Here is a 17,703-nt window from a genome sequence, read left to right as displayed (position 1 = left end):
TGCTGGAGAACCGAAGCTCGTTTGATTTTTTCCTTACCTGACCCCATCCCTCTCCCCCCCTCTGCTGGCTTAATGATGTTCAGACGTAAGAACATAAAAGAAGCCATGTGCAGTCCAAAACCAGTCCAGTCCAAAACCATGCCCAGGCCAAAACCCAGGGGCCATCAGGAGATCCAACATCAGGGCCAGAATGCCAGAAGCCCTCCCATTGTGGCCCCCCAAGCACCAAGAATTCACAGCATCCCTGCCCCAGACAGAGTGTTCCCTTTATACCTTTTGGCTCATAGCCAAGCATGAACCTCTGTGCCATACATTCATCCAATCCCCTCCTGAAGCTGTGCTTGTAGCTGCCACCACTTCCTGTGGCAGGGAGTTCCACATGTTCATGACTCGTTGGGTGAAGAAGGACTTCTTTTTATCTGTTCTAAACCTACCGCTCATTCATTTCATGGAGTGCCCACGAATTCTTGTATTGTGAGAAAGGGAGAAAAGGACTTCTCTCTCTACCTTCTCTATCCCATGCACAAGTACTAGGCTCAGTGTTGTGCGGGTTGCACAGGCCGAGTGGGGGGAGTTCCGGGGGCTTGGGCTTTGCTAGCAGCCTCAGCAGGGATTGCTACGGAGGGGTCACCAACTCCCACCCTCCTCCCACCTTGCAGTTCCACTCTTAGATCCTCCCTCTCTCCCTGTGTCTCTCTTTTTGCGTGTGTGTACATGTATATGTAGGAGCTGCGGTGGCTCAAGTGGTTAAGACGCTGAACTGCAGGCTGTGGAAGGTCAGTAGTTCAGCAGATGGAGACCCGAGACGGAGTGAGCTCCCGTCTCTAGTTCCAGCTCCTGCCAACCTAGCAGTTTGAAAGCAAGAAATTGCAAGTAGGTGGGAAGGGAACAGCGTTCCGTGCGCCTTGGTGTTTAGTCATGCCGGCCACATGACCACGGAAACGTCTTCGGACAGCGCCGGCTCTTCGGCTTTGAAACGGAGATGAGCACCGCATCCCTAGAGTCGGATTCGACTGGCTTTCGAGCAAGGGAACCTTTACCTTTACATGTATATGTATACGTGTGTACAGGGCTCTTTTTGTAGAAAAAGCCCAGCAGGAACTCATTAGCATAATAGGCCATACCCAACAGCAGGAACTCATTAGCATAATAGGCCACACCCCTGACAGCACAGCTCATTTGCGTATTAGGCCACACACCCCATGTTGCCAGAAGTGTGGTCATCCAGCCCCACCCACCTTTTGCTTCTTATTCTCTTTACCTTGTTTGTTGTCAAAACCCAGGGCTTTTTGCACGTTAGGCCACACACCCCTAATTGTAGCCAGTCCGAATGAGTTTCTGCTGTTGGGTGTGGCCTATTATGCTAATGAGTTCCTGCTGGGCGTGGCCAACTCGGGAGCCAGCCGGAACTCCGTTCCTGTGCGTTCCTGCCCAAAAATAGCCCTGCGTGTGTGCCTGGAAGTCATGGTTGACCTCTGGCGACCCCTAGTGAGGGCTCAGATATTTCAGAGAGGTGGCTTGCTATTGCCTGCCCCTGCGTCCCGAGCTCTGGTACTCTGTGGAGGCCTCCCTTCCAAATACTCGCCAGGGTCAGCCCTGCTTAGCTTCTGAGATCTGACGAGGCCCCCCTTAGGTCTTCTAACAGCCCAGTCCGCTGTGACCTCTAGGCCCCGGCTGTCCTTGGGCCCCTCCCTGTCCTGGACTCCTGATTCCTGGAGCTCTTTCACTTTGAGCACAGGGGTTCTCCTGAAGGGCCGTCCCACTCGTGTGCCACAAGTTCAGTGGAATAGCAGGAAAGCGCGTCGGACTTTATCTGGGAGACCAAGGTTCGAATCCCCGGTCACACCGCGGAGGCTCGCTGTGTGACCTTGGGCCAGTCACACTCTCTCAGCCTAACCTGCCTCACAGGGTTGTTGTGAGGATAAAATGGAGAAGAGAATGAGGTGGGCCGCTTTGGGTCCCCAGAGCCGGATGGGAGCACCAGGGTCATCTAGTCCAACCCAGGAACTACAACTATAATATCTACGAGAAGTAGGCATCCAGTCGATACTTAAAGGACTCCTTCACTTCATACACCGGACTGTTAAGGAAGGGCCTTAGTGTTTCATGCCGGACCTCTTGGCACTTATTTATGGGTCCTGTTCAGGGGCCATTTCCTGCAGGAGCGCACAGGAGCGGAGCTCCGGCAGTAAAGAGCCCAGGGGGCGGGCACATGCAACAAGCCCCACCCCCTGCTCCCAGCAGCCCTCAGTCAGAGCAAGAAGCAGCCAGGTAAGCTGCAGAGCCCCCCAGCCCAAAACAGTCCAGTGGCACCTTTAAGACCAAGTTTTATTCAGGTACAAGCTCTCCCTCCTCTGCGAGGACACATCTGCACATCCCCCCCCCCATAGCTAGCAATCCAAAACAGTCCAGTGGAGCCTGAGTGGTGGGGGTTGCCTTCTGACACACTTCCGGTGATGTCGGGGGGGGTGGCATATGCAAATAAGTTATGCTAATGAGCTCCTGCACCTCTTTTTCTACACCCCCTGACATCACCGGTCCTGCATCGGGCAGGGGGTTGGACTAGATGGCCTCTAAGGCCCATTCCGACTCTGTGAGATTCTATAACATCTGAAGCTGCTCTATGCTGAATCAGACCATCTGTACATTGAGGTCAGTGCTGTCTGCTTAGACCGCAGCTGGTCTCCAGGGTCTCAGGCAGAGGTCTTTCACATCACCTCCTGCCTGGTCCTTTTTAGCTTGAGCTTCCGGGGATTGAACCGGGGACCTTCGGCATGCCAAACGGAGGCTGTACCACTGAGCCACACGACTCCTCTTTGGCAGCCCGGCCTTACTTGTTTGAAATGCGTAGTCTTTATGGGAAAACATGACTGCAGCCCAGGCAGAGTGCGGAAGGTTAAATAGCAAAAAGTTTATTTGATCTCTTTCCGTCTGAACGGCCCCTTGGCTAGCAAGGGCGCTTCAATGCCAGCATTTGTCTTAGAGCGGCTCCGGGGGGGGGGGATTGCCCCTACAGTCGGGGCATGATGCCCACCCCACATCATGACTGCTTGCCGTGTGTGCGTTCCAGCCAGGGCTGGCCTGTTGGCACAGGAGAGTTGCGTCTCTTAGTCCCACAGCCCCCTTTCCTGGCCCTCGGGCTCAAGGATGCAGGGTTGCTAACCTCCAGGCGCGGCCCGGAGATCTCCCGGAATGGAAACTTATTTACAGGCTATAGACGGCAGCCCCACGGGAGAAAATGGCGCCTTCAGGGGGGAAGACTCTATGGAATGCCTTGGATTCTAGGTGGAAGCCCCTCCCCAAATCCCCCCTCCACAGGCTGTGCCCAGCAATCTCCAGGAATCTTCCCGGCCAGAGTTGGCAACCCTACAAGAAAGTAATGCTAGGTGATGTATAAAGTGATGTTGTATAACATGCTCATTCCAAAGGCACAGCCTGCCTCTTGCCTCGTTCCCGGACGTCGCCGCTTTTGGAATTGGTGGCCCACCACCTCTGAGACGAACACAGATGTGTTGTAGCATTCAGCTCCGTCCCACCTCTTCTTGGGATGGAGGAAATGTCTGCCAACGGTTCCGGCTCCGTATTTCTCAGAAATGGAAAGCGAGCCACGAAGGCAGACAGGAGAGCGAGCACAGAGAAGCGAGAAGAAGAGACTGGAGATCTACCCCGCCCTTCACTGTTTAGTCTCAGAGCGTCTTACAATCTCCTTTCCCTTCCTCTCCCCACAACAGACACCCTGTGAGGCGGGTGGGGCTGAGAGAGCTCTCTCGAGGACTGCTCGTGAGAGAACAGCTCTGAGAGAACTTGGGACTGACCCAAGGTCACCCAGCCGGCTGCACGTGGAGGAGTGGGGAATCGAGCCCGGTTCTCCCAGATTAGAGTCCGTGCTCCTAACCACTACACCAAACCGGCTCTGACCACAGCCCCAAAGAGCTAGAGGGAGGTGCACACAAAATCCAGTTTTCAGAATCAATGGTACGGAAACCTGCCTGCAGGCATGGGACCCCACATACCTGTTGGAAGCCACGAGCACCAATCTTAGTGTCGTGGGGTGGCTGAAGATGGCAGCACTGGACCTTTAAGGGCTCTTCAGCCCTTGATTGTGTTGTGGGTTTATTAGGACCTGATGTATTTCCCCCTCAACTAGAAATTATATATGTACTTTTTTCTCCCTTAAGTAACACGGATGTTAAGGGCTGAGAACGCCCACCCGATACCTAGAACAGGGGTCTCCAATGCGGTACCTGCAGCACCCACCGAAACCTTTCCTGACACCCACCAATTATTTTTAGAACGTGGGTGGGGCCGGGTGGGGCTTTGCCCCCTAAAGCTTCTGATTGGCCACAGGAGATATGATCGGCTGCACAGATTTTTTAAAAAAACGTTGCTTTGGCAGCAGCTGCCACCACGGCACAAAGATCGTCACTCTGTGACTGAAGGTAAGCCGGGGCGGCCATTTTGTGGCTAGCTCCGCCTCCGGTGGCAGCCATTTTGTGCCTGCGCTCCTCTCACCGTGTCAGAGTCCCAAAGGCGGGGGACCCCTGACATGGAACCGTAAAGTCTCGCGTGAGGAAGGAAGAGGCTTAAGAGAGACGGCGTGGGGCGGGGGGGTCGAGGGGTTGCCAGGATCGTCGAAATCTGTGGAAACGCCCCCCCCTCACTGGGCCCTCCGCTGGGACCGCAGTTTACGCAGCCGCAGCAGACGGAGGCGCAGGGCAAGGTCCTTGGGGATCTTTCCCCCCTTGGCCAGGATCTCCCTCAGCCGCTGCTTGGGGGTCTTGGTCAGGCGGAAGTCGCAGATGGTGGGGTTGTCCTCGTAGGAGACGCGGCAGCTCCGGGTGACGGAGTGATAGCCCTCGGCCGCCGCCGTGACGTCGTACTCGCCGGGGTTCGCCAGTAGTCCCCGTCGAAAGCTGCCGGGGAGGCAAGGAAAAAGAGAGTTCAGCGGTGTGAAACGTCTTCAGGCTAGGGACGCCAGCCTTCAGGTGGGGCCTGGGGATCCCCTGGGACGACAACTCATCCCCAGACTGCAGAGATCAGTTCCTTTTTTTAAAAAAAACTCTTGTTGGCCCTGCAGAGGAACTGGCTGGCCCCTGTGTGAGACGGGATGCTGGACTGGATGGCCCCTCCCTGGTCTGATCCAGCAGGGCTCTTCTTACATCCTTAAATTCAGCTCCTGAGCCACATTTGGGTTAATGGCGCGTTTGAGTCAGAAAATGGCAACAGGCATGCGGTTGCACAACCCCCACTCATAGCAATGGGACTTCCTAGTGAGAAAGAGTTCTGTTTTTATTCATGGACTGCAGGGTCCAACCCACTATCTGAATTAGGGTTGCCAGCCTCCAGGTGGTGGCTGGAGATCTCCTGGGATTACAACTGATCCCCAGGCGACAGAGGTCAGTTCCCCTGGAGAAAATGGTCACTTTCGAAGGTGGATTCTACGGCATTCTAAGAAGAGAAGAGATTGGGTTTATACCCCGCCCTCCACTCGGAGTCTCAGAGAGGCTTACAAACTCCTTCCCCTTTCCCTCCCCACAACAGATACCCTGTGAGGTAGGCGGGGCTGAGAGAGCTCTCCCGAGAACTACCCTTGAGAGAACCGAGAACTTGTGACTGACCCAAGGTCACACCAGCAGCCGCATGGGGAGGAGCGGGGAATCGAACCCGGTTCTCCCAGATTAGAGTCCGCGCACTTAACCACGACACCAAAACTGGCTCTACCCCATTGAAGCCCCTCCCCAAACTCCTCCCTCTACCCAGGCTCCACCCCCACCCCCCAAATCTCCAGGTATTTCCCAACGCAGAACCCAAAGCAGGGTTGCCAGGTCCCCCTGGGTCACTGGCAGGGGATGGGGGGGTCAGGGTTGCCAGATCCAGGTGGGGGAACTCCTGGAGATTTGGGGGTGGAGCCTGCGAAGGAACCTCAGCTTGGGATACTGCCGTAGAGTCCACCCTCCAAAGCATTATTTTATTTATTATTTGTATTTACATCCAATGCTCCCTCTAAGCCGTGGAGTCTCGTGAGCAGAAATTCTACTTTGTGAGCTCCTGGCATTACAGTTGTGAGCGAGCGATTTGGCTGCTGCATAAATGAGTCTGCTCTGGAGCCCTCCTTCCTGAGCCGAGATTAAAATGTGTGAGTCGGAGGCTAAAAAACTGTGAGCTAGCTCACACTTACTCAGCTTAGAGGGAACACTGGCCAGAACCCTTTCTAGCCGGCCGAAGCTTTGTTTTAGCTGTTAACTACTAATTTTAATGTTTTGTGTTGTTTTAAATTTTAAATGCTGACTGTATTTATTACAAATGATGTCACCCGCCCTGAGCCCGGGATGTAAACAGTGTTCCCTCTAAGCTGAGTCAGTGTGAGCTAGCTCACAGTTATTTAGCCTCCGACTCACACATTTTAATCTCCTCAGGAAGGAGGGCTCCAGAGCAGACTCATTTATGCAGCAGCCAAATCGCTTGCTCACAACTGTAATGCCAGGAGCTCACAAAGTAGAATTTCTGCTCACGAGACTCCATGGCTTAGAGGGAGCATTGGATGTAAATACAAATAATAAATAAAATAATGCTTTGGAGGGTGGACTCTACGGCAGTATCCCAAGCTGAGGTTCCTTCGCAGGCTCCACCCCCAAATCTCCAGGAGTTCCCCCACCTGGATCTGGCAACCCTGAACCCCCCATCCCCTGCCAGTGACCCAGGGGGACCTGGCAACCCTGCTTTGGGTTCTGCGTTGGGAAATACCTGGAGATTTGGGGGGTGGGTGGGTTGGAGCCTGGGTAGAGGGAGGAGTTTGGGGAGGGGCTTCAATGGGGTAGAGCCAGTTTTGGTGTCGTGGTTAAGTGCGCGGACTCTAATCTGGGAGAACCGGGTTCGATTCCCCGCTCCTCCCCATGCGGCTGCTGGTGTGACCTTGGGTCAGTCACAAGTTCTCGGTTCTCTCAAGGGTAGTTCTCGGGAGAGCTCTCTCAGCCCCGCCTACCTCACAGGGTATCTGTTGTGGGGAGGGAAAGGGGAAGGAGTTTGTAAGCCTCTCTGAGACTCCGAGTGGAGGGCGGGGTATAAACCCAATCTCTTCTCTTCTTAGAATGCCGTAGAATCCACCTTCGAAAGTGACCATTTTCTCCAGGGGAACTGACCTCTGTCGCCTGGGGATCAGTTGTAATCCCAGGAGATCTCCAGCCACCACCTGGAGGCTGGCAACCCTAATTCAGATAGTGGGTTGGACCCTGCAATCCATGAATAAAAACAGAATTCTTTCTCACTAGGAAGTCCCATAGCTACGAGTGGGGGTTGTGCAACCGCATGCCTGTTGCCATTTTCTGACTCAAACGTGCCATTAACCCAAATGTGGCTCAGGAGCTGAATTTAAGGATGTAAGAAGAGCCCTGCTGGATCAGACCAGGGAGGGGCCATCCAGTCCAGCATCCCGTCTCACACAGGGGCCAGCCAGTTCCTCTGCAGGGCCAACAAGAGGGCAGAGAGGCTGAGGCCTTCCCCTGTTAACAACCTCAGAAGAGCCCTGCTGGATCAGACCAGCGAAGGTCCATCCAGTCCAGCATCCGGTCTCACACGGTAGCCAACCAGTTCCTCTGGAGGGCCAACAACAGGGCAGAGAGGCCGAGGCCTTCCCCTGATAGGAACATCAGAAGAGCCCTGCTGGATCAGACCAGGGAGGGTCGATCTGGTCCAGCCTCCTGTCTCCCACAGTGGCCAACCAGTTCCTCTGGAGGGCCAACAGCGGAGCAGAGAGGCCGAGTCCTTCCCTGGATGTTACCTCGTGGCTTTGGGATTCACAGAATTTGTGCCTCTGAATGTGGAGGTTCCCCTCAGCCACCATGGCCAGTAGCCACAGATAGACTTCTCCTCCATGAATCTACGGTACCTGAATCCCCTTTTCAAGCTGTTTATTCCTATGGCCGTCATGACATCCTCAGGCCAGAGCTCATTGGTATGTAGGCATTTTCATCCCAGTCTTCCTCCGGGGAACAAACAGTGCCATACATGGTTCTTCCCCTTTTATCCCTGCTGAGAGACTGTGATTTGCCCAGGGTCACCCAGTTAGGCGAAGGGCAGAGTGATGTAGGCATTTTCATCCCAGTCTTCCTCCGAGGAACAAACAGTGCCGTACATGACTCTTCCCCTTTTATCCCTGCAGGTAGCATAGGCTGAGAGACTGTGATTTGCCCAGGGTCACCCAGTTAGGCGCAGGGCAGAGTGAGGGATTCGAACCTGGGTCTCCCAGATCCAAGCTGGACAGTTTAGGCCAGTGATGGCGAACCTTTTAGAGACCGCGTGCCCAAACTGCTTCCCAAAACCCACTTATTTATCGCAAAGTGCCAACACGGCAATTTAACCTGAATACTGAGGTTTTACTTTTTAAAAAAAGCTACTCACACATTAACTTAAGAGGATCCAAACAAAGTAAGGAACGCAATCCCAAATGCTTTCATTGACTTAAAATTATTTGGCAGAGAATTCGACACTTTCATGATGGTCTGGGCCTGGCTGGGGCGATGGCACATGTGCCCACAGAGAGGGCTCTGAGTGCCATAGCTTCGCCACCACTGGTTTAGGCACTATGCCACACTGGCTGCCTGGAGAGTATGCCGATGAGCACTGGTCAGTTGCCCTCAAGAGTTGCTATACCTGTCCGGATGTCATGATTGATGCCATCCACAGAAATGATGGCATCTGCGATTCCTTGTTCTGTGTCTTTGTCTCGGACAATGCCCTTAATGCCCCTGCGGACCTGGAAAAAAACAGGCACAGTTAGTGGCTCTCTTGAAAGAGACCGCACAACACACTGAAAGATGTGCACCAGTGTTCCCTCTAGGCTGAGTTATTGTGAGCTAGCTCACAGTTTTTTAGCCTCCAGCTCACACATTTTTGTCTCAGCTCAGGAAGGAGGGCTCCAGAGCAAGCTAACTCATGCAGTAGCCAAATCACTCACCCACTTGGAAAAAAACAGGCACAGTTAGTGGCTCTCTTGAAAGAGACAGCACAACACACTGAAAGAGATGTGCACCCAGGGCATCGCAAAGAACTCAAATAAAGCATCATCCACTACCCAATTCCTCTGTTTCTCCCCTCCGTTCAACGCTTCTCATTGCCTGGCTCAGTGGCTGAGCATCTGCTTGGCATGCAGCAGGTCCCAGGTTCAATCCCCGGCCTCTCCAGTTAAAAAAGGGACCAGGTAGAAGGTGCTGTGGAAGAATTCAGCCTGAGGCCCTGGAGAGCTGTAAAGAGGGGCTATGGCTCAGCGGTAGAACATCTGCTTGGCATGCAGCAGGTTCCAGGTTCAATCCCTGGCCTCTCCAGTTAAAAAGGTGACATGAAAGACCTCTAGTGGGAAATGCCGGAGAGCTGCTGCCAGTCTGAGTAGACAATACTGACCTTGAGGGACCAATGGAGATACGCCACACTAGTCAACTTCAAAAGCTACCCTTGCCGTGTTTACAGTTCAGCCAGAGGAAGGACAGATCTGCGCCACAACACTGATAACCGTGCCGCTATTGCCCTTAAGAGTCTATCGCCACATATGAAGAACGGGGGAAACACCCAGCTGGGATGAACTGAAGCTCAAATACTTTGGCCACCCAATGAGAAGGGAGCACTCACTGGAGAAGACCCTGATGCTGGGAAAGATTGAAGGTCAAAGAAGACGGGGACGGTAAAGGATGAGATGGTCAGACAGTGTCATAGATGCAACAAACATGAAATTGAGCCAACTCCGGAGGACGGCGGAAGACAGGAGGGCCTGGCGTGATCTGGTCCATGGGGTCGCGAAGAGTTGGACTCGACTTTGCGACTGAACAACAACAACAAAAACCAGGGCAGAATCTGGGCTCAGCAGCCTTGCCAACTATTCAGCATTGGTCCGGCCAGTTCAGGAGTGGCACAGCATTGAACCTGGTCCCACGATGGCCAAAAGAGGAGAGGAGGAGATTGGATTTATACCCCGTACCCAAAGGAATCTCAGAGCGACTTACAAACTCCTTTCTCTTCCCCCTCCCCACAACAGACACCCTGTGAGAGGAAGGTGGGGCTCTTTTCCAAGAACAGCTCTGAGAGAACTATGGCTTGCCCAAGGTCATCCAGCAGCTGCAAGTGGAGGAGGAGTGGGGAATCAAACACAGTTCTCCCAGATTAGAGTCCGCGCACTTAACCACAACACCAAATGGGCTGGATGTTATTTAGTTATGATCGAAAACGGGAGAGATTCTGTGGAAGAAATGCATCCTTCAGTGCTCCAATCCTGCCCTCCCCGGTCGCATCGTCGGCAGAGCCCCCTCGGACCTGTTCCATGTAGACCAGCAAGGATTCCTTGTTGTTCTCCCACTCTTGGGGCAGCTCCGACTCATGCGGGAATTTGTCGCAGGACAACTCGATGGTGACCTCGAAGCAGTTGGTGTGAAGGTAGCTGAAGTCATTCATGCCTGCAGAGAGATGCAAGACCCGAGTTGGCCAGGAGGGGGCACTAACGCCATGAACGGCAGCCCTCGAGAGCCCCTCCCGGGTCACCCCCCCTCTGCTGATCCCAAGAAAGCTGGCCACGTGTTCCTTATTTTAAGGAATGCTTACTTCTTTATGCATTTCGGAAATACTCTTGGGAAAGAGGGGATGCACCGTAACTGCACACAGTGACCTTGGTTTAATACGCTACAAAGATTCTGATTAAAGTCCTGGTAATTCTGATCTCTCCTGCCAACCTAGCAGTTCGAAAGCAAGAAATTGCAGTAGATAAATAGGTACCACTTCGGTGGGAAGGGAACAGCGTTCCGTGTTCAGTCATGCCGGCCACATGACCACGGAAACGTCTTCGGACAGCGCTGGCTCTTCGGCTTTGAAACGGAGATGAGCACCGCAACCCTAGAGTCGGATTCGACTGGCTTTCGAGCAAGGGAACCTTTACCTTTACTAATTCTGATCTGAGGGCCACAGAGGTTAAGACGCTGAACTGCAGACCGGAAGGTCTGTCGTTCGGCAGTTTGAGACCCGAGTGTGCCACGTGACGGAGTGAGCTCCCATCTCTGGCCCCAGCTCCTGCCAACCTAGCAGTTTGAAAGCGAGAAACTGCAAGTAGATAAATAGGTACCACTTCGGTGGGAAGGTAACAGCATTCATGCGCCTCAACGTTTAGTCATGCCAGCCCGATGACCACGGAGACGTCTTCGGACAGCGCTGGCTCTTTGGCTTGGAAACGGAGATGAGCACCGCAACCCTAGAGTCGGATTCGACTGGCTTTCGAGCAAGGGAAACCTTTACCTTTAATTCTGATCTAGGTACAATGTTGCATTTTTACAGTCTTCACAATGGACTCCTTTAAAAAAATCAGAACAGCCCTGCTGGATCAGAGCAGTGGTCCATCTAGTCCAGCGTCCTGTTTCCCGCAGTAGCCAATCAAGCAGGGCACAGAGGCTGAGGTCTTCCCTTGACGTTGCCTCCTAGCACTGCCCCTGAATATGGAGGCTCCCTTTTTAAAGCCATCCACACTTGCGGCCATGGCAACAGCCACCGGTAGAGAATTTCGCAACTTCATGACTCCTTGGGAGTTTTTCAAACAGAGGCTAGGTGGCCATCTGACAGCAACGCCGATTCTGCTGTGCAGATTTTTAAAAACGTTGCAGGAATCAACACGGATTCTGCGTGCTGGTTATTGTGCTGGACAATTTCCTGCGAAGGTGCTTGCCTGCATGGAACAGCGGCCTGAGAAAGGAGGCCGGAAGGTGCTCCAACCCCATGTAGATGCACAAGGGGGGAGGAGGAGACTGGATTTATACCCCACCCTTCACTCAAAGTCTCAGAGCGGCTTACAGTCTCCTTTCCCTTCCCCGCCCCACAACAGACACCCTGTGAGGTCGATGGGGCTGAGAGAGCTCTTTCGAGGACTGCTCCTGAGAGAACAGCTCCGAGAGAACTTGGGACAGACCCACGGTCACACCGGCAGCTGCATTCGGAGGCTGCCCCGGTTTCGATCTTGGGTCGCCCAGAGCCCTAGTTGGCCGCTCTGCCCACCACGCCACACCATCTCTCCAACCTCCCCAATAAGAACAGCCCCATTAATCCCTGTAAGGATTTCCAGGCCGACCGCTTGCCCCACCCCACCGTCCACCTACTTCCGGCCACGGTGTGCCAGTTGGCGCCGTTGATGATGTTCCCCTCCCGCATGAAGTCGTCGTAATGGCAGAGCCGCCGGTCATCCTCCAGCATGACCAGGTTGGAGGTGGCGTAGACGGTGGCCAGCCAGCGGAAGACGGCGTCGTCGGCCGTGGGGGTCAGCTCCTGGGCCTTCCAGTACGTGCGGGTCATGTCGAAGGGGTACGTCACCACCAGCTCGCCCCCGTGCAAGTTGGCGCTGAGCACGAAAGGGTAGCGTTGCATCCAGCTGATGACAGCCCGGGTTTCGGGGGCGACCTACAAGTGGGGGGACGGAAGAGAGGCAACTGGGGTTCGGAGAACCGGGGCAGGGCCGTGGGACCCCCCCACTGTGTCTTGGCGAATACCTGGGGCTTCATCACCCCCTCCTAGATGGGACTGCAACATGGGGTGTGTGTGGTGGGCCAGTATCTTTTCTGGGTCTCTGTTCTCTGTTGTTTACATCTATTTTGCCCAGGGGTCATTTCCTGCAGGAGCGCACAGGAGCGGTGCCCCGGCAGTAAAGAGCCAAGGGGGCGGGCACATGCAACTAGCCCCACCCCCTGCTCCCAGCAGCCCTCAGTCAGAGCAAGAAGCAGCCAGGTAAGTTGCAGTGGGTGTTGCCTTCTGACACACTTCCGGTGATATCAAGGGGTGTGGCATATGCAAATAAGTTATGCTAATGAGCTCCTGCACCTCTTTATCTATTAAATGACCCCTGATTTTGCCCTCTTCCCCCCCCCCATCCATGAAGTAGCCAGCAGGGGGAGTTGGAATGGGGATTGGGTATTCGCCATCGGATTGTCTTTAATGTTCTACTAATATTTTAACTGAGCTGCGGTGGCTCAAGTGGTTAAGACGCTGAACTGCAGGCTGGAAGGTCTGTAACTCAGCAGTTCAAGACCCGGGTGCCGCATGACAGACCTCCCGTCTCCGGTCCCAGCTCCTGCCAACCTAGCAGTTCGAAAGCAAGAAACTGCAAATAGATAAATAGGTACTGCTTCGGTGGGAAGGTAACAGCGTTCTGTGCACCTCAGCATCTAGTCATGCCGGCCACATGGCCACAGAAACGTTTTCGGACAGCACCGGCTCTTCGGCTTGGAAACGGAGATGAGCACCGCAACCCTAGAGTCGGACTCGACTGGCTTTTGCGGAAGGGAAACCATTTCCCTTTACTGATGTTCTAACTGATGTTATCTTGTTTTATTTGTGGTTGTACGTTGCCCAGAGCCCTGCAGAAGCAGGGGTTGGGCAATTCATAAATAATCAATAAATAATAATACAGTTGTGGCAGGAGTGAGCGGGGGCTTGTGGGTTGTGGATAGGGATGTCAGCCTCCAGGGGGGCCTGGGGGTCCCCTGGAATTACAGCCCATCTCCAGACTACAGAGATCAGTCCCCCTGGAGAAAATGGCTGCTTTGGAGGGCGGAATCTTTGGCGTTGTACCCCAGGGGGGTCCCTGGCCCTCCCCGGGCTCCCCCACCCGAGTCTGACCCCGCGTGGCGGTAAAGACGCCTACTGTCGCATTGGGGAAGGTGTAGTACTCCGGAATGGGGATGTAATGGTTGGGGAACTTGTGGGGCACCAGCTCGTTGTCCTCCGCATCCCACAGGGCCGTGTTGAGGTCCGCAAAGTTGTGGTTGAGGTCGAAGCCTTCGTAAGTCCACCGGCCCATGGCCCAGCCGGACAGCTCCGAGCCCTGCCGGGGGGGACAAAAGAAAATCCATTTTGTCTTTTACCTCACACCTTCTTCCCTGGATCTCATGGCAGTGTACACAACTCCCCCTTGTTTTATCCCAATATGTCAACAACAACCCTATGAGGTAGGTCGGGCTGAGAGAAAGAGAGAGGAAGGAGGAGGAGGAGATTGGATTTATGCCCCGCCCTTCACTACCCAAAGGACTCTCAGAGCGGCTTACAAACTCCTTTCCCTTCCCCTCCCCACAACAGACACCCTGTGAGGTAGAAGAAGAAGAAGAGAAGAGATTGGATTTATACCCCGCCCTTCACTACCCAAAGGAGTCTCAGAGCGGCTTACAATCTCCTTTCCCTTCCCCTCCCCACAACAGACACCCTGTGAGGTAGAAGAAGAAGAAGAGAAGAGATTGGATTTATACCCCGCCCTTCACTACCCAAAGGAGTCTCAGAGCGGCTTACAATCTCCTTTCCCTTCCCCTCCCCACAACAGACACCCTGTGAGGTAGAAGAAGAAGAGAAGAGATTGGATTTATATCCCACCCTTCACTACCCAAAGGAGTCTCAGAGCGTCTCACAAGCTCCTTTCCCTTCCCCTCCCCACAACAGACACCCTGGGAGGTAGGCGGGGCTGAGAGAGCTCTTTAGAGGAACGCTCTTGAGAGAACAGCTCTGAGAGAACTTGTGACTGACCCAAAGTCACACCAGCAGCTGCATGTGGAAGAGGAGTGGGGAATCAAACCCGGTTCTCCCAGATTAGAGTCCGCGCTCTTCACCACGACACCAAGCTGGCTCTCTGAGCAGAGGTTCTGCCACTGAGCGGCAGCCAGCCCCCTTCCACGGAACCTCTGGTGCCCCCACGCCACCCACCAGCTTGTAGGCCGTCTCGTAGCCATCTGGGTTCATGGAGGGCAGTAGGTGGATGCGGGTCTCGGTCACGAGCCGGACGACACGGGGGTCGCCCCGTCGGAACTCCTGGCACAGGTACTCCATCAGGTTGAGCAGCAGCTCCCGGCCCAGCGCCTCGTTCCCGTGCATCCCGGCCACGTAGCGGAACTCGGGCTCCCCTGCAGGTGGCCAATGAGAGAGCGTCAGGGCGGCTTTCCCTCTAAGCTGTGGAGTCTTGTGAGCAAAAATTCTACTTTGTGAGCTACCGGCATTAAGGTTGTGAGCGAGCCATTTGGCTACTGCATAAATCAGTTTGCTCTGGAGCCCTCCTTCCTGAGCGAAGGCAAAAATGTGTGAGCCGGAGGCTAAAGAACCGTGAGCTGGCTCACACTAACTCAGCTTAGAGGGAACGTTCTGTTGGCACCCCCCAAACCCCAAACAGGCTGGGCTTAATCCCTGAAAAGGGAGAGGCACCGGAGAGGGGTCCTCCCAGATGCATCCTACTTCTTTCAGGCTGTGAAGGAAACGAACTTTGCATATGCTCAGATGCCCTCACTTATTTTTGAAGTAGTCACTTTGAAAATCCCTGAAACAAGTAGGACCGACCGTGCATTACTTTGGAAGGCTGAAATACATGAGATGCTGAGAGATTCGTGACTGGATATCCCTGCATTGTTTTAAGAGTTAAATTGCAATTGTGCAAAGCCTGGGGATGCCAACTTTGGGGTGGGGAATTCCTGGAGATTTGGGGGTGGAGTCTCTAGAGGGCGGGGTTTGGAGGGACCACCATGGGCCATAATGCCATAGAGTCCACCCTCCAAAGCAGCCATTTTCACCAGGGGCACTGACCTCTGTAGTCAGGATATCAGTGGGAATTCTGAGAGTTCTCCGGCCCCGACCTGGAGGTTGGCTACCTTGCAGGTCTCCAGTTGAGACTGGGGTGAGGATTACTCCTATTGAAACTGACACCCCCAGATGCGAGATTTCCCCCCGCCTTCCAAGGTAGAAAGAAGTTGTTGGCCACAACAGGCCAAAGTAAAATCTCAGCTTTAAAGCCCTTTATGGTCAGGGGCCTACATACCTGAGGGACCGCCTGTCCCCACATGTTCCCTAGAGAGCATTGGGTTCAGGGTCTGAAAACCGTCTGGCCCTCCCGAGTCCCAAAGATGCCAGGCTAGCTACGACCAGGCCAAGGAAACAATACAAAACTGGGGCCAATATAGAACCAATAATACACTCTAAAACATGAGTATCAAGGACAGGTCCCATAGGAGATATGGTCCAAGGAAATAAGGGCTAGTCCCTATATTAAAGGTAGCAACTCTAGAGAAGTATCTTAAAAACCAGGAAAATACACATATTAAGAAAACTTATATACAACATCAGTTAAGCTGCTTATGAGGAAGTCACTAGACGAAACCAAGTGTAAGCCGGCTGCTTCGTCAAGCTCCAGTAGCTTTTAGCTCATTAAGCCTTATACTTTTTTGACTGCCAACAGTAACTGTTTAGGAATTCCACTGTTATCTTGAGGCTGTTGGCAGCCACTGACATTCTATTGTATTCTTATTGTTGTAAATATTTGGGGAAATTTTGTATACTTTATAGTAACTATCTAGTATAAAGCAATTGTATTCAGCATACTACTCATGTTTTAGAGTGTATTATTGGTTCTATATTGGCCCCAGTTTTGTTTTGTTTCCTTGGCTGTGTGATTACTGGGAGGTCTGTTTTGTTTGGATTTAGCTACGACCAGGGCCAGGGCCTTCTCAGTGGTGGCTCCGCGCTGGTAGAATGAGCTCCCGGAAGACGCTAGGGCCCTGCGGGATCTTTTACAGTTCCCCAGGGCCTGCAAGACGGAGCTCTTCCACCAGGCATTTGACCAAGGAGCCGCACCTAATATTTGTTCTATTTGATCTGTTCTATTTGATCTGTTCTATTTAGGGTTGCCAACCCCAGGTTGTGAAATCCCTGGAGATTTAGGGGAGGAGCCTGAGGAGGGTGGGGTTTGGGAAGGGGAGGGATCTCAGCGAGGTATAATGCCATAGAGTCCGTTCTCCAACACTGCCATTTCGCCCAGGGGGACTGATCTCTGTAGTCTGGATATAGGGTGAAATTCTGGGAGGACCCCAGACCTCAACTGAAGGTTGGCATTATTTCATAAGAACTTGAGAAGCCATGCTGGATCAGGCCAATGGCCCATGCCGTCCAACGCTCTGTGTCACACAGTGGCCAAAACCCAGGGGCCATCAGGAGATCCACCAGCAGGCCAAGACCTCCAGAGGCCCTCCCACTGTGCCCCCCCAAGCACCTAGAATACAGAGCATCACTGCCCCAGACATAAGAACATAAGAGAAGCTATGCTGGATCAGGCCAATGGCCCATTCAGTCCAATGCTCTGTCTCACACAGTAGCCAAAACCCAGGGGCCATCAGGAGGTCCACCAGTGGGGCCAGAACTCCAGAAGTCCTCCCACTGTGGGCCCCCAAGCACCAAAGCCATGTTGGTTCAGGCCAATGGCCTATCCAGTCCAACACTCTGTGTCACACAGTGGCCAAAGCCCAGGGGCCATCAGGAGGTCCACCAGCAGGGCCAGAACTCCAGAAGCCCTCCCGCTGTTGTCCCCCAAGCACCAAGAACACAGAGCATCACTGCCCCAGACAGAGTGTTCCCTCTATACCTTGTGGCTAAAAGCCACCGATGGACCTCTGCTCCATATGCTTATCCAGTCCCCTCGTGAACTGCCCAATCTTGTAGCCGCCGCCACCTCCTGTGGCAGTGAATTCCATGTGTTCTTCACTCTTTGGGTGAAGAGGTGCTTCCTTTTACTGCTCATCAATTTCATCAAGTGCCCAGAAATTCTTTTATTGCGGTATTTTTGAATTTGTGTGTGTGTGTGTGTCCATGCCTGGAAGTCATGGCGACCTCTAGCGACTCTTAGTGGGGCACGGAGGACGTTCAGAGAAGTGGCTTGATTGCCTGCCT

The 17,703-nt window shown here is 53.5% G+C and overlaps 1 protein-coding gene across 1 annotated transcript in view; it reads right to left on the bottom strand.

The window, feature by feature from the left end:
• Positions 1 to 4,451: 4,451 nt before the first annotated feature.
• The window catches only part of LOC107115829 (probable carboxypeptidase X1), a gene marked incomplete at its 5' end in the record, with an annotated part of 27,603 nt that continues 14,351 nt past the window's right edge, over positions 4,452 to 17,703 (bottom strand). The window contains 7 exon segments of the mRNA XM_015417591.1: positions 4,452 to 4,893; positions 4,896 to 4,913; positions 8,650 to 8,752; positions 10,300 to 10,439; positions 12,120 to 12,417; positions 13,658 to 13,837; positions 14,704 to 14,900. Of these exon segments, the coding sequence (XP_015273077.1) occupies positions 4,658 to 4,893; positions 4,896 to 4,913; positions 8,650 to 8,752; positions 10,300 to 10,439; positions 12,120 to 12,417; positions 13,658 to 13,837; positions 14,704 to 14,900 (1,172 nt within the window).

Source organism: Gekko japonicus, unplaced genomic scaffold (genome assembly GCF_001447785.1).
Source record: "Gekko japonicus isolate JY-2015 unplaced genomic scaffold, Gekko_japonicus_V1.1 scaffold4886, whole genome shotgun sequence".
Lineage (NCBI taxonomy): Eukaryota > Metazoa > Chordata > Lepidosauria > Squamata > Gekkonidae > Gekko > Gekko japonicus.
This window is presented reverse-complemented; position numbering and strand designations above follow the sequence as displayed.